This window comes from Canis lupus, chromosome 27 (genome assembly GCF_011100685.1).
Source record: "Canis lupus familiaris isolate Mischka breed German Shepherd chromosome 27, alternate assembly UU_Cfam_GSD_1.0, whole genome shotgun sequence".
In the NCBI taxonomy this organism is placed as follows: domain Eukaryota; kingdom Metazoa; phylum Chordata; class Mammalia; order Carnivora; family Canidae; genus Canis; species Canis lupus.
The window spans coordinates 3966771-3981523 of record NC_049248.1 but is presented as its reverse complement, the minus strand read 5'-3'; the positions used below and the strand labels follow the sequence as shown (position 1 = coordinate 3981523).

Below are 14753 nucleotides of genomic sequence, written 5' to 3'. Positions count from 1 at the left end.
TAAAACCAAACTCAATTAATAATAGTACTTGCTAACCTTTGTTGAGCTTTCATAATATGGCATGCCAGGAGCTAAGACCTCAATGTACCAAGATGATCTCATTTGTCTCACAAGAATCCTGTAAGATTGGTCCTGCGATTATCTCCATTTTATAACTGAGAAAACTGAGGCCCAGAGGTTTTAAACAGTTGACCAAGGAAGGTCACCAAGGTTGTTAATAGTGGAGTAGGGATCTGAACCCAGATGGTCTGACTTTACTAGAGCATGTACTTAAAATTATCAAGAAGTAATGAAAACAATAATTAAAAAAAAAATATCAAAAAACACTGGCCAATGAAGGGCACGTGGGTGGCTCAGTCAAGCATCTGACTCTTGGTTTCAGCTTGGGTCTTGATCTGATGGGTCATGAGATCGAGGCTGCCTGCTGGCAGGCTTGGCACTCAGCAGGAAGTCTGATTGAGATTCTCTCTCCCTCTTCCTCTGTTGCTCCTCCACACGCGCGTGTGAGCATGCGCACTCTCTCAAATAAATAAATCTTAAAAAAAAAAACCCTGGGTAATGAAAAACTAAAACAACATATATTTAGTTTTGAGATTATTAGCAGCAGAGGCAAAGAAGAATATATAATGGGGCTAAGTAGCTCTTGATGTGGAGAACAAAGGCAAAAGGAATTTGGGTAAAATTAAATTTCTTTCTAAACTGCATCCCACTGATAAATCCTTGAGACAGGCAGAATAATACATTCCTCCAGGAACTCCCAATTTACCTGTTAAAGCCTTGCTAGAGGAAAAAAACCACCTTAGCTTGACAATAGCTAGGCTTCCAGGATCCTTTAAAGTCTTCTTTAACATATGAAAATTCTTTTGGAGACTTCCTTGGTCTCTACCCACCCACCCCTCAATTTAGAAGTATCAAATCCATTGCTCTTCACAATCCCAGTGCAGGTCCTTCTGCACAGAGGTCCCGACCCGGTACTTAAATAAAACCTTTTTTTTGCGCCGAAAATGTCTCAAGAGTTCTTTCATGACCGTTTGCTCCTGGACCCTGACATCAAATCGCATTAGCTCTCACTGTTGAGTTATAGAAAGCACATTTGTACATGACCAGAAAGTTTTTTCTCCCTGGCCTTGAGCTTTATGAGGAGTTTGTTAAGGTCTTTTGGGTTAATTCAATGAATGGCATCGCCTGAGTCTCTTTAATAAGACTTGCAGGGGTGGTCCACACATGCCTAACAGTCCTGATTTTATCCTTGGGACAAAGCCCAGGGTCTACTATTAGAAGTGTCAATCTTACATAAGATCCATTGCGGGGGAGGGGATAGATAGAGGGTCACTTGCCGGTTTATAGCCTAGTAGTAACTGTTTCATCCTCTCCAATTCCTATTGCTCCCACTCTTGAAGTCCACATCCCTAGGGCATGGTCAGGTTGATTGCATAACCTGGCTTGTTTGCTTGCTTCTGGTCTCTCTTCTCTATTTATTTATTTTTAAGGATTTTTTAAAAATTTATTCATAGAGAGAGAGAGAGACAGAGACACAGACAGAGGGAGAAGCAGGCTCCATGCAGGGAGCCTGATGGATCCCTGGTCTCCAGGATCATACCCCAGGCTGCAGGCAGCGCCAAACCGCTGCGCCACTGGGGCTGCCCCTGGTCTCTCTTCTCTAAAACACTCTGAGAAAGAGAAACTGAAGGACTTCATCATAAAAATCTGCTTTTTACTTCTTCTGCTTCTATCCTTGCTAGGACCTGCACCCCCACTTTATACATGCCTCCTAGTGCAAATAATGTAGAGCCTCCCTTTGTAAGGGACAAGGAGTTAATGATTTTTCTTTCTTTTTTTTTTTTAAGATTTATTTATTTATTTATTCAGAGAGAGAGACAGAGAGGCAGAGAGAGACACAGGCAGAGGGAGAAGCAGGCGCCATGCGGGGAGCCCCATGTGGGACTCGATCCTGGGTCTCCAGGATCACACCCCGGGCTGCAGGCAGCACTAAACCGCTGTGCCACCGGGGCTGCCCGAGTTAATGATTTCTTTAGAATAATTAACAATTAAGGAAGGACCAGGTGTGCATGACTGGAAGAAGCCACCCTATGTGTGTTCCAGACCTTAGAGGCTAGATGTCTTGACACCAAGACCCCCTGGCTCCACTTAGTAACACCTGGGCCCTCATCTTTGTTCTGACTGGTTCCTGGACGCCTGAGAGGACACGTATCCTAAACCACCCTCCTCAATAAAAACCCAAGACCCCAAACATAGACAAGACTTTCTCCTTTACTTTCTGAGTCTCCCAGACACTGTCTGTACCTGTACTCTTTCAATGCCTCCAAGAAACTCTGCTTTCACCTCCTGCTTGGTTCACATTTGATTTCTAGCCTGCGCACAGCCAGGGGCCTGCTTGGCTGGTCCAGCAAGACACCCCCACCCCCACCCCGCCTCCCCTGAGTCCTGGGACCTGGCCTTCTGGCATCACTATTACATTGCATTGCTTTCAGCTGAGTATTTCCAAGACATTGCTTTTTCAATTTCACCCCTCCGGTCAAAAACATTTCAGTGACTTGCAAATTGCTTACAGTAAGTTAAAAGGAAACCACGAGACCGAAGTGCAGTCACTTAAGGCCGAATCGGTAAACCAATAATCAATACCTAACCTAACTGCAGTTTGAATCTCCAGGAATTTAACCTTTAATCAGTCAACAGGGAATTTGCAAATCAATGACTAGGAAATTTACTGATAGACCTCTTCTGATCCCTTTGGGGGAGGGGGCAACCTTGCCTAAACAATTCCTTTTCTTTTTTTAATGCCTTCTTTGTTTTTAAAAAAACCTTTCTTTTGTTTAACTCAGTGGAGCTCCTCTCTGCTTCCTAGATGGGATGCTGCGGGATTCAGGAATTGTTTAAAAAAGCCAATTAGATCTTCAAACTTACTAGGTAGAACTTTATTTTGTTTTGTTTTTAACAAGTGTAACATCTAAACGTATTATCTTGCTGTTTAAAGTCTTCTACAACCAGACCCTGACTTACCTTCATGTCTTATCCTCTTCTATTCCTTCAATGGTGCTTCTTAGAAGTTTCATACCTTAGGAGTGTTTGTGTGGAGGAGGAAGGAGACCTTTGAAACAGTAGGGCCAAAACCTAGTGAACATTATCACTAAATGTCAAGTTTACCAGATGACAGTTACTCTAAAATTTCCCCCCCCCCTAAAACGTGCTGTAGAGTAGAATGCAACATTTACATCAACTTTAAAGTTAAAACCAAGGCATCAGAGACCTTTTTGGGATTTTGGTGGGCCACATTACAAGGCAGTGGTGGGTAGTTACTTTCTTACCATCTCCAAGCTGTACTCGTAAAAAACTGACCCTGGAATCACCTTTTATAAACTCCTACCCCCAAGTTTTTATGCAATTTTTAACACTGGCTTCCTCTCCCTGAAAGCCTTTCCTTCAAATTCCAGCAAACTATCCCTCCCATCCTTTGATCCTCCCAGGAAATCACACCAATTACCTATGTCATTCCAGGGGGAGCACTTAGTATAAAATGCCTTCTTTCTCATTTCTTAGAATCATTCTGTGATATTGTGGCAATAAATATATATTTGATAATTGTCCTCATTCCTAGCACAAAACCCTAAAATCCATGGAATTTCCCGAGAAGACCCATGAAGGTGTTTATGTTAATGTAGTGATTTTGAAAGGCCCCTAGGTAAGAGAGGGATGGGAATAGGGAATCAAAGTGGGTTGGTTGCCAGGGTAACCAACCAGGAGATTAGAAGTTTGTAACTTTAGTCCTGAGGGCCTGGAAATGGAACTAATGATTTACTCAACATGTCTGTATAATAAAACCTCCATACAACCCCAAAAGCAGTGGGTTCAGAGATCTTCTAAGTTGGTGAATGCATGTAGGTCCTGGGACAGTGGCACAGCTAGAGAAGGTATGGAAGCTTTCCACATACCTTGCCCTATGCATCTTTCTCCTCTGTCCCCGAGTTTTAGCTTTTTATAATAAACCAGCGATCTAGTAAGCAAAAAGTTTCCCCAAGTTCTGTGAGCCTCTGCAGCAAATTAGTCCTACGGCAGGTGGGGGGCAGGTCATGGGACCGCCCCATCATCTACTGCCTGGTGGGTCAGAAGCACAGGTAACAACCTACGCCTGCAATCAGTGTCTGAAGTGGGGGCAAGAGCAGTGTTGTAGGACTGAGCCCTTGACCTGTAGGATCTAATGCTATCTCCACATAGTGTCAGGAGTGAGTTCAGTTTGGTTGGAAAAACACGCACTGGACATACTTTCAGAAAGTTGGTAGGGATCATATAGAGTCTTATTCCCCACACTTCATGAAGGAGAACCCAAGTCCAGAGAGGTGAAGGTGACATGTTTGTTCTACCAACTAGAAGGTGTTCTCCCTGCTGTCAGGGCTGGTGCTGTATCTTCCTTAATCCCCTCAGGGTAGTACCTGGCACTCAGTAGGAACAGCAATCTAAACTCCTCTTCTAGAGTGCTTTAATTTACCCGATTTCACGATATCCAAGACCCTGTACAAACCTGTCGAGGTGGGCAGGGCACATGCCATCCATTTAGAGGTGAAGTAAAATAACTGAGGTTCATTCAGAAGGCCTGACGTGGAGGCCGAAAAAAATTAAGGCCATTCCACCTCAAGTTTAGCATTAGCACAAGTACAGCCATTTTAGGTCCCTGGGAATAAGAGCTGAACTTCACAGGAAAAACTGCAGAATGTCCTCGGCAGGGAATCCCATATCAGATCTTAAGAAACTCCCCCACCCTTTCCCCCATATAGGAATGGAAAAAATTCCTCCACCCCTTCTGAAGATCCCCTAGACCAGGCCATAAAAAACCCAGCTGTAACCCACCTCGGGGTCCAAGCCCCTGCTCCGCTGTGTCGGGTGCCCTTGGACCCAAGCTCGAGCTTGTAAATAAACCCTCGTGTACTTGCATCGGAGTCGGCTCCTTGGTGGTTTCTCGGATTCGCAGTCTTGGGCACAACACGGACAAGAGCCAGGACCGGAATCCGGACTTCCCGATTCTCGGCTACAGCATCTCGTCCTTTGGGTGCTTGGTCAATATTGGCCAATTTGATTAAGTCGAGCAACTGCTGCGCTCAGTACATCTGGCGCCAATCGCAGGAGGATCCCTGAAACACCGGGCACCCGGCAGGAGGCCAGACGGAGAACGCGCAGAACCTGACCCCAGCTCTCAGGGTCCGCCAACCACCAGGGTTCTACGCCGCAGAAGCAACGCCCAGCCCCGACCCCGCGGCGGGAGGTCAGGCGCGCAGGGGCGGGCCCTCCGCGCTCCGGAGTGCGCAGGCGCGGGGGCGCGGGGGCGCGGGGCGTGGCGACGCAGCACGCTCCTCCCGGGGCCGACGTCTACGGAGGCGCGCCCCGATTTCAAACTGGGCGAGCTGTGCTCCTCGGACGCCTCGTCGGCCTGGCCTCGGCACCGCAGTCCCGGCGGCGAGGAGGTGAGCGCGGTGCCGCGTGAGGACGAGGCGAAGCGAGGGCAGCGGGCGCACGCCGGGGGGAGCGCGCGCGGCGGGCTGCTGTGCGGGGGCAGGGCGAGCGGGGAGCGGGAAAGCGCCCTGGCCCGGGGGGGGGGGGCGGGGGCGGGGCCCGGCGGGGCCCGTGTGTTCCTGACGCGCTGGGAACCTGTGGGGGGAAGGGCAGGCCGTGCCGTGGGACCTGCCGCGCCCCGGAGCTGCGCTGGGGCGGGACCGCCTGTGCTAAGCGCTCTTCATAAATTACGTTAGGTGGTGGTCTCTGCGACGCTCTGGTGCTGGTATCTGTGTCGTCTTTACAGCTGCGGAGGCTGAGGCTTAGGGCTGTTAACGTGAGCTGGGATTCCAGAGTTGGGCACCCGAGTCCAGTTCCCATACTGTGAATGACTCTGCTCTGCTGTCCATTAGGGAATCAAGGTAGAGTAGGGTTCAGCCTAGAGGACTGGGTTGAATAGAATTGACTAGGTTGGTGGAGGAGGTGTCCACTAGGTTGGTGGGAATAAATCCTAATGGCAGGTTCTTACGTAGCGTGAGAGCTCCGAGGGTGGAGCTGGCCGGGAGACAGAGGCCCCAGGAAGGTGAGAATGTGCGGGCTGGGGCCAGGCTCCCTCCAGGTTTTGGAGCGTTGCAGTTGTACACCGAGACCAAGCTGTGGCTCTGGGTTAGCAGCAGGGGTGGGAAAGGTCTTCTTCTTTTCGGGCTGTGTTGTCTCCCAAGTGTGTGAAGTTGAAGTATCTTAGGACCGTAAGAGCACAATAGTACCCGGAAAGAAGTTGTCTCAGGCTACCATGACAAGTACCGTAGACTGGGGGCTTCACAACTTCATTTGCTCCCAGCTGCAGAGTCTGGGAAGTGGAAGGTGCTGGCATAGTTGGTTCCTGGTGAGAGCTCTATTCCTGACTTGCAGGCGGGCCCCTCCTTCCTCATCCTCACATTGTGTGGAAGGAGAGCTCCCTCTTTCCTCTTCTTCTAGGGCTACCAGTCCTTATAAGGATTAGGACCCTACTCTTAAGACTTCATTTAATCTCTATTTCCTACTAAAAAACCTTGTCTTCAAATACAATCTATACTGGAGGTTAGGCCTTTAACACATGAATTTTTTTTTTAAAGATTTATTTACTTATGATAGACATAGAGAGAGAGGCAGAGACAGAGAAGGAGGGAGAAACAGGCTCCATGCCGGGAGCCCGACGTAGGACTCGATCCCGGGACTGCAGGATCGCGCCCTGGGCCAAAGGCAGGCACTAAACCGCTGCGCCACCCAGGGTTCCCTAACACATGAATTTTGAGGGGGGACACAGTTCAGTCGGTAGCAGCAATTTATACACAAGTAAATGATGAGTGATGATTGAGAACTGAGGAAAAACAAACTTTCAGGACTAGCATGTACCTGAGGGGCTTTCGTGTATTTTACCTCATTTGTTAAGCATATGGTGGTTGCCTTAGCACTGGTGAGGAATTCTAGGGAGGACTTGTGTGGGGTCGCGGCTGTCCACCACATAGCCAACTTGAAGAGGTCAGAACAGTTACACCAGATGTCCATAATGGCACTTAGTGAATCTGTTATTCAAGGATATATGGAAACACTTTTTTGTGATGTCCATCGATTCCCAGGCAGGGGTGGAAGAGGGTGATGGGCAACAAGTATGAGGTTGCAGCTGATTAGGTCAGGCTGAGTAGTGATCTATTTTAAAAGGCGAAGCAGTGTTGATTAGATTTTTCTCTTGGGATTTTAAAACTAAGAAATGTGGAAAGAATTTCCCCCTTGCAGTGGGAGCTGAAGCTTAAAGGTAGAGGGTGCTGAAGAGGCCCTGTGCAAGCTGAAGTTTGGGGTAAGCAGAAGCTATGGGTAAGCAGAGAAGATCAGCGGATGGCTCCATCTGGCATGTGACTGAACAGCAGAAGGGCGATCTGTGGGTACTTACTTGCTGGGGAAATTCTTGGCACGCTCGTAGAGGCCGGATTACTTTGTAAGTTCTAGTCTGCAAGAAATCCCACTCTGTCAGTGGCTTCGCAGATTTCACAAAATTTCTCAATATGTATATTTTCACTAGATCTGCTTTTTACTTATGTGATTATCTCTTGCCAGATGACTGACTCAAAGAGAACCATATGGACCTTGGTTTGGATCCCTGTTTTTCCTCCTGTTAACTCTGCCTCTGAAAATTATTTAATGTCTGAAAATGTGAATACCCGACAACTGTATTCCTATAGTGTTGTACAGGTTAACTGGGATAATAATAGTGAAAAGGCCTGTGGAGTGTTTAACACACAACTTTATGATCAAAATTTGTTGGATACCTTTTTCTTTTCTTCCTGTTTGAATGGTTTTTTGATTATGTGCCTCCTTCTTAGTATTGAATGGTCTGTTTTTTGTTTTTGTTTTTGTTTTTTAAGATTTTATTTATTCATGGAAAGAGAGGCAGAGACATAGGCAGAGAGAGAAGTAGATTCCCTGCAGGGAACCAGAGGTGGGACTTGATCCCAAGACTCCAGGATCATGACCTGAGCCAAAGGCAGAGACACTCAACCACTGAGCCACGAAGGTGCCCCTAATGGTCCTGGTTTTTAAGAGTTCTCCTTCTTGTAGTTCTTTAATCTCCAGTCCTCTTAGGTGCCCCTAAACTATAACTGGAAGACCATCATGGGGACTCCCTTTCCCTTCATAATTGTATTGACACTGTCACTGGTGTTAATGAGGCCAGTCATGTAGCAAGATGGGAAGTGGATTTCAGATTGATTAGTACTTATTCTTTTAGCAATAATTGCACCTTGGATAAACCTCATTGGCTACGATACTGCCACTGAGCAAAGCTGATTAGTACTTATTCTTGGAAGAGATGGGCCTGCCAAATAGTTTGGGGCAGTGACTTCCAAAGAGAGTGTGGGAACCCCCGTAGAAGAGTCAATCCACCAAATGATGAAAGGAAGAAAGGGTTGGGTGCCTGGCTGGCTCAGTCTATAGAGCATGTGACTCTTGATCTCAGGGTCATGAGTTCAAGCCCCACGTTTTACATGGAGCCTACTTAAAGATTTAAAAAAAAAAAAAAAAAAAAAAAAAACTAAAGGAAGAAAGGGTATAGAGAAGCTGCCTCAGAGAAATTTGGTTCAGAAGAGGGGGAGGAAAAGAATTAAATGTGGAGCCGAGAAGTTCTTAGCTCTTGGTCTGATAAGAGAAATGCTGCGGTCTTGAAGTTTTGCGATATAGGTAAAGTTTGGTAGGGTGAGGCCTGGAGCTGATAACCAAGAAAGAATTTGTGAAACGTCTTTGGTGCAAAATGATGGTTTTATTAAAGCAGGGGGATAGGATCTGTGGGCAGGAAGAGTGGCTGCCCTGGGCCTGTAAGTGGTGGCTGATTATATACAGGAGAGTTGGGAGAGGTTTGAGGATAGCCTCCTTTCTAAGGAATTTTGGAAGCAAGGTTTCCAAGATCTTGAGGCGGCTGGATTTCATTGGGAAAAGGTCACTTATTATCATCTAATAAAACCTGAATCATGAGACCCTTCAGATGTATGTCGGTGGGCCATGTGCCAAGGATGATTGCCAACATGTTTCTTGGGGGTTTAAAGATAAAGAGAGATTTCTAAAGGAATTTTTTATATGTTAAGTAAACTCTCAGGGTCATAGGGGTCAGGCTAAGATTGCTTTTTGCCCTTAGCAAAGTATTAACAATGAGGCAGTTGAGTCTCTAGAGGAAAGTCCCTCTGCCTGTTTCAAGGACTTGTCAGTGTATTTTGTCCTCAGCTAGCCCTCTTCTCCCCCCGACCCCCGTCAGTCTCAGGATTGGGGAGCTCTTCCAGCCAGGGCTTAGTTCCTGTGAGGAGAGCTCTCCCAGTGTGCAGCCAGACAGAAAAGCTCTTATTTCTTGAGGCTGGGAAAGTTTTAGGAGGAGACTCTGCTTTATACTGGAATTGGAGGCTAGGACGAACTAAGAAATGAAAGTTCCCATGAAATATGAATGTATGTGTGCACCTGTGTATGCCATGTGAAAAACTGTACTAGTGATTCTCTGCCTATGTGTCATGATTCTACAGGTCTTGGCAGCAGGATTAAGTGAGGTGGCTTTGCCAGGCAAAGGCTATGCTGCAGATGTGTGCAGAACCGTGCTGCACAGGTAGTGGGAGCAACATCTCTGACCTCAGAGGCACAGGTCCTTGAGAGGAAGTTGCCATACTTTTCCTGGAGGCATTAAAGGGTGTTGAAGAAGCAGAGGAATCCCAGGTAAAATGGCAGGATGGTTTTTGTGTTGGAGCTCTGCTGGGCTGCATTTTGCATAGCCAGTTCAGATAAGTGTCTTTAGATGGATTGCACAATCTGGGGTGTGCACCTTGGGGAGACTGTGGTCTCTGCTTGCAAAAAAAGTGTACAACCCTTGGAAAAATTCCATAGCTAGTATTGAGAGTGCTCTTAAGAACTGTTCTAGATTTCAAGCCAGTACTTCCAGATTTATTTATTTATTTATCTTTTCCCCTAGGACCATGTCTAATAAAACCCAGGAGATTGGTGATATCCATTTCCCTTTTCCCTTCACACCCTATTCCATCCAGAAAGACTTCATGGCTGAGCTATATCGGGTGTTGGAGGCTGGCAAAATCGGAATATTTGAGAGTCCGACTGGCACTGTAAGTATGAATTGTCAGGGGCCAAGAGGGTCCTGAGAGACCCTGATTACCACCACAGAGGCCACCTAGCATTGTTAACCTAGGCAGAGATTTTCGTGGTTTGAAGTTGGGCACAGTTGTTCCCTTGGTTTATTTGAGTAACAGTCACATCCTCTGTTAAATGTTAAACCAGGGGCTGAAGCCAAAGGAGAATTTGAATGCCTGTAGAAACCAAGACCCAGAGCACCGAAACTTTCCAGATTGTTCTGGGCACACAACTGCTTTGCTATTGAGAAACAAATTACTATGCCTTTTTCACAGATTTAACAAATTGGTTTAGTCTTCAGGAATGAGGTTACTGAGTGCTAGAGAGATCCAGTCAAAGTCTCCTGAGTTTTTCCTTCTGGGAGTGGAATGATGGAGGAATTTATTAGAGGGTGGCCAGCAGGAGGATCAGGGCTGTGGTTAGCAGTCCCCACCTCTTGCTCAGTGCTGTGTGATGGTGAGCTGCGTGTGATGATGTGAAGGTCCAGCCAGGCCAAGACCTCCTGGAGGCCCCCCTCTGTGTCCCTGACATCCCCTGGAGCTTGGCAAGTTCTGCTCCCTGGAGGCTCTTAAATGATGCAGCAGGACTTCTTCCTCTACCAGTCCACTGAGGTAGTTTTTAGTATCAGCAGTGACTGACTTGCTGATTAGTAGACTAGGGTGTTTCAAGTCCTTATTTGACCTCTCTGCAGCACTGTTGTTGAACATATCCCTCTCCTTTGTTTAAAGTCTCATAAAAATTTAATCAAAATGGTGCATGACGTTTAAAAAATTAAATTTATCGAACTTGGTTCTTTCGGCAGGTGCTTTTAATTCTTTTAACTGGTTCCTAAGAAATATACTTGCATAGCATATCTGAAATGGTAAGCTTGGTGCTATTTCTAGTTTTTTTTTCATTTTAGTCATTGTACCTTCTTCTTGTGACAGCTAATATGTAGCTCTCTTACCATCTTAGTCCTTTCCCTCCCTTGCCCCCATCCTCCCAGTGTAGTTAGATGGAAGTTTTTAGCCTCTGCTAAGTCAGTATGCCCTGATCATGAGTTTTCTTCTTGAATAATTTTTGTTTTCCCAGAGTTGATAATTGCCTTTTAAAGTTTGTCTAGTTATTATTATTATTTTTTTTTTTCAAACTCATTTCCCTTTTATTAAAGTCCAAGTTACCATTACATGGTTTGGTACTCAATAAAGGAAAACTTGTTCAAATAAGGTAATATGTTATCATCAGTATTTCCAGGTGATTGTTTACAATCAAGTAGCATTATGAATAAATCCTTGAGAAGCCCATCCATGGGTTTTACACTTTGTCAAGGCCCAGTTCCTCTGGAGTGGAGATTCCCAGTTCATTTAAAGTTGGTCTAAGTTCCTGGATGACATAGGGGTAGATTTCCTTATGAGGTCCTGCTTTGTCCTTAACAACCTCTAGGATGCGAACTGCACTAGCAAAATCATTTAACCGTCTGCATGCCCGTAAAGCAGCATCAATGATTTTGGGTTCTGGAACCAGATCATAGCCAACAAGTGTGTTCATCCCTTTACGCAATTCCCAGGCATCAATATCTGGCTTGTTGAAGTATGTCACCCAGCGAGCATCAAACTCCTCATCTGTCTCGTGTGACCCGTGGGAGTAGCAGCGAACTGATTGGACAGCGGTGGCAGGGCTGGGGGCCGGGGCTGGGTACCGGAGGCCTTGGGGGCTGGCTCGGGCGGCGGCGGCGGCTACGGTGCCACGGCGGAGAGCGGCGCCGAGCATGACGGCGATGGCGGCGCGCAGTGCGAGTGTCTAGTTATTAATATACCTTACACCACTATCTCTCACACATCCAGTAGTCTCTCTGTATGATATTCCATACAAAATTACTGCTTAGTCTGGCTGCTCAGGCTGCCATAACAAAGTACTACAGACTGGGTAGCTCAGATGACAAATTTCTTTCTCATACTTTGGGAGGCTGAGAAGTACAAGATCAAGGTTTGGGCAGCCTCTGGCTTCTAGTGGGGACTCTTCTGGATTGTAGAGGGCCCCCTTCTCGCTGTGTCCTCTACAGCAGTTTTATCAGATCAGGGCTCCACCCTGAGGATGTCATTTAACTGTAATCTCCTTTCTCCAATATAGTAACATGGGGGTTAGGCCTTCAACAAATGAATTTGTAGGGGGACATAATTCAGTCTATAGTAATTACTAACTCCATTTTACCCTGGAGATTTCCTTCTTCAAGTTCTCTGTCTACTCCTAAGATCTGTTTCACAACTGTTGTACTAGGGATTTCCCTTCTCTCCTTTAAAAAAAAAAAAAAAAAAAAAACAACTTTATGGAGTGTAATTGACATGTAATAAAATATACCCCTTTTAAATCCACAAGTTCAATGAGTGTTAACAGACATAAACCCCTATGTAACCACCACCACAATAAGGATGCAAAACATTTCCATCAGCCCAGGAAGTTTGTTATACTTTTGGCTGCTGTCCCTTCCCTCTAACCCCCACCCCACCACAGCCAGCCAGTGATCACTTTCCATCTCTCTCTCTTTTTTTTTTTTTTAAGATTTTATTTATTTATTCATGAGAGACACAGAGAGAGAGAGGCAGAGACACAGGCAGAGGGAGAAGCAGGCTCCATGCAGGGAGCCCGATGCGGGACTCTATCGCGGGACTCTATCCCAGGACTCCAGGATCATGCCCTGGGCCAAAGGCGGCGCTAAACCGCTGAGCCACCCGGGCTGCCCTCACTTTCCATCTCTTAAGACGAGTTCTGTCTTTCTAAAATTTCATGAAACTGCAATCATACAGTAAGTACTCTTTTGTGACTAGCTTCTTTTGCTCAGCCAGCATAATAATTTGGGGATTCATCCATGTTGTTTTATGTATTCTTATTCTTTTCTGTGTTGGATTCTCTGTTTTCCAGATTTTGTATCTTCTTGGTTTACTTCTTGTTTGGGTAGAGAACATTCCTGAAGGGTTGGATAGGAGATAAGATTTTGAGACTTGGCTGGGGAAAATGTATTAATGTGTCTTTTCACTTAATTAATGGCGATAGCTCGGTTGGGTGTATAATTCTAGCTGCAGATTGCTTTTCCCTCACAGTTGGCTCCCTCTACCCCCTGGTTTCCATTGTTGCTGTTGGGAGGTCCAATGTAACCTGTACCGCAGTCCTTGGTGACTTGATTTACTCCACCCTCCAGAGTTTTCAGGTTATCCTCTGTCCTTTGTATTGTGAAATCTCGTGTTGGTGGGTTTGATGAGTGTTTAGTTCTTTGTATTGGCCGCTTGATGGGCACTTTGCATCTAGAGGTCTCTATTTTTCCATCTGAGACGTTTTCTCACGTTTGATAATCTTCCTGATACTCTCATTCTTTGAATTTTGGATCTCCTTGCTAATTCTGTAATTAGGTTTTCTAATTGCCCATCCCTTTGGGTATTATGGTTTATTTTGCTTTTGCTTTGCTTTAAATTCTACTTCCTCAAGATTCCTTTGACTTTTTTTGTCCAGTCTTTCTATTCAGTTTATTTCTGTTATCCTAGCCTTAATAGTTAAGAATTTGTTCTTATTCTTTTTTTTTTTTTTTTAAGAAAATAGCATCCGGTTCTTATTTCATGGAAATGATCTTTTTGAGGTTATCAGTTAAGTAACATTTTGAATTTTTTCCACCCTGCATTGCATTGTCTCGTCCATCCTTAGCCCTCCCCCAGTTTGGATTCTGTGTTTTGTTGAGAGACTTTCCTCAAATGTCTGGTGATCCTTGGCTGTCTTCTGTTGTTATTCAACAAAAAGCTACCACAGGGCTAACCAACAGGCCTATGGTGCAGGCTGGTTGTGAACTGATGGGCTGGCCTCTCTGTTGGGGCCTCAAGTGACCAGTGTCTGTGTGATTTCTCTCAAGCCAAGCAGTTTTTCTAGGGAAGGCTACTTTAAACTCTTGCTTTTTAGTTCCAGCCTGTTGTCCAATATTCTTGAGGATGTCCGGGTGTATGTGGTCTTTCACTTACTGTCCTGCTTTGAGTCCAGCCCTCTTCCCCACCCTTCTCTGGACCTGCCATCTCCAGAGCCCCCCTGGCTAAGTGCTTCCAGAGAGTGCGTATCATGTTTTCTGTTGGGAGGGCATGTCCCTGGCAGTTGTGGGGTTTCTGAGGAGGAATTGGAGATCTCTGCAGGCACTTAGGCTTACCAGTGCTCTGCTTTCCGCCTCTCCTAAAACCTATTACTTTGCCGTCTTCCACTTTCTTTGTTTCTGGGGTTTTAAAACCACAGCCTCTTTTCCTTTGGTGTAATTTTAGCGTGTTTCAGAAAAAACACAGAAGAGCACACATTCATTCTACCCTGTTTATCCTGAAGGCTCAGGTCCCCATCTCAGCCCTCTGTCCGTTCCATGCAGCCTGTTCCTCTGCTCAGCCCTTCTTGTCGATGTCCTTGGTTCTCGGGCCTTATATCCATACCATACTGTTACTTGCTGTGCCTTACCTGCTAGACCTCTACCTCGGTGGCCAGGCTGCCTGCTTAGCCCCTGATGATGCCTGCTTCCCTTGTATGTGTCACCTTTTTAGTCTTCCATGAGTCTACCATATCGTGCTGACCTCTCGACCTTGTGCCCGTTGTGCCATGTGTAA

General features: G+C 45.9%; 1 protein-coding gene, 1 long non-coding RNA gene and 1 pseudogene across 10 annotated transcripts in view; 1 reads left to right on the top strand and 2 right to left on the bottom strand.

Moving 5' to 3' along the window:
• LOC102156128 overlaps nucleotides 1-5316 on the bottom strand; it is a 50108-nt gene extending 44792 nt beyond the window's left edge. For 3 of the 8 annotated variants that reach the window (XR_005379726.1, XR_005379722.1, XR_005379723.1), the window contains exons 1-2: nucleotides 4864-5310; nucleotides 3022-3132 (exon numbers count right to left, since the gene is read on the bottom strand). This is a non-coding gene — a long non-coding RNA (uncharacterized LOC102156128). Of the gene's footprint in view, nucleotides 1-3021; nucleotides 3133-4863 lie in introns of all 8 variants that reach the window. The other 5 variants (XR_005379724.1, XR_005379727.1, XR_005379725.1 and 2 more) reach the window with 5 other exon arrangements.
• Nucleotide 5317: 1 nt separating this feature from the next.
• Nucleotides 5318-14753, top strand: part of DDX11 (DEAD/H-box helicase 11) — a 36444-nt gene continuing 27008 nt past the window's right edge. For both annotated transcript variants that reach the window (XR_005379721.1, XM_038576430.1), the window contains exons 1-3: nucleotides 5318-5474; nucleotides 9543-9729; nucleotides 9983-10130. Coding sequence is in view for 1 of the 2 variants with exons in the window: in XM_038576430.1 (XP_038432358.1) it covers nucleotides 9987-10130 (144 nt within the window). In the remaining variant the exon portion in view is untranslated. The remainder of the gene's footprint in view (nucleotides 5475-9542; nucleotides 9730-9982; nucleotides 10131-14753) is intronic.
• LOC610768 lies at nucleotides 11279-12441 on the bottom strand (annotated as a pseudogene).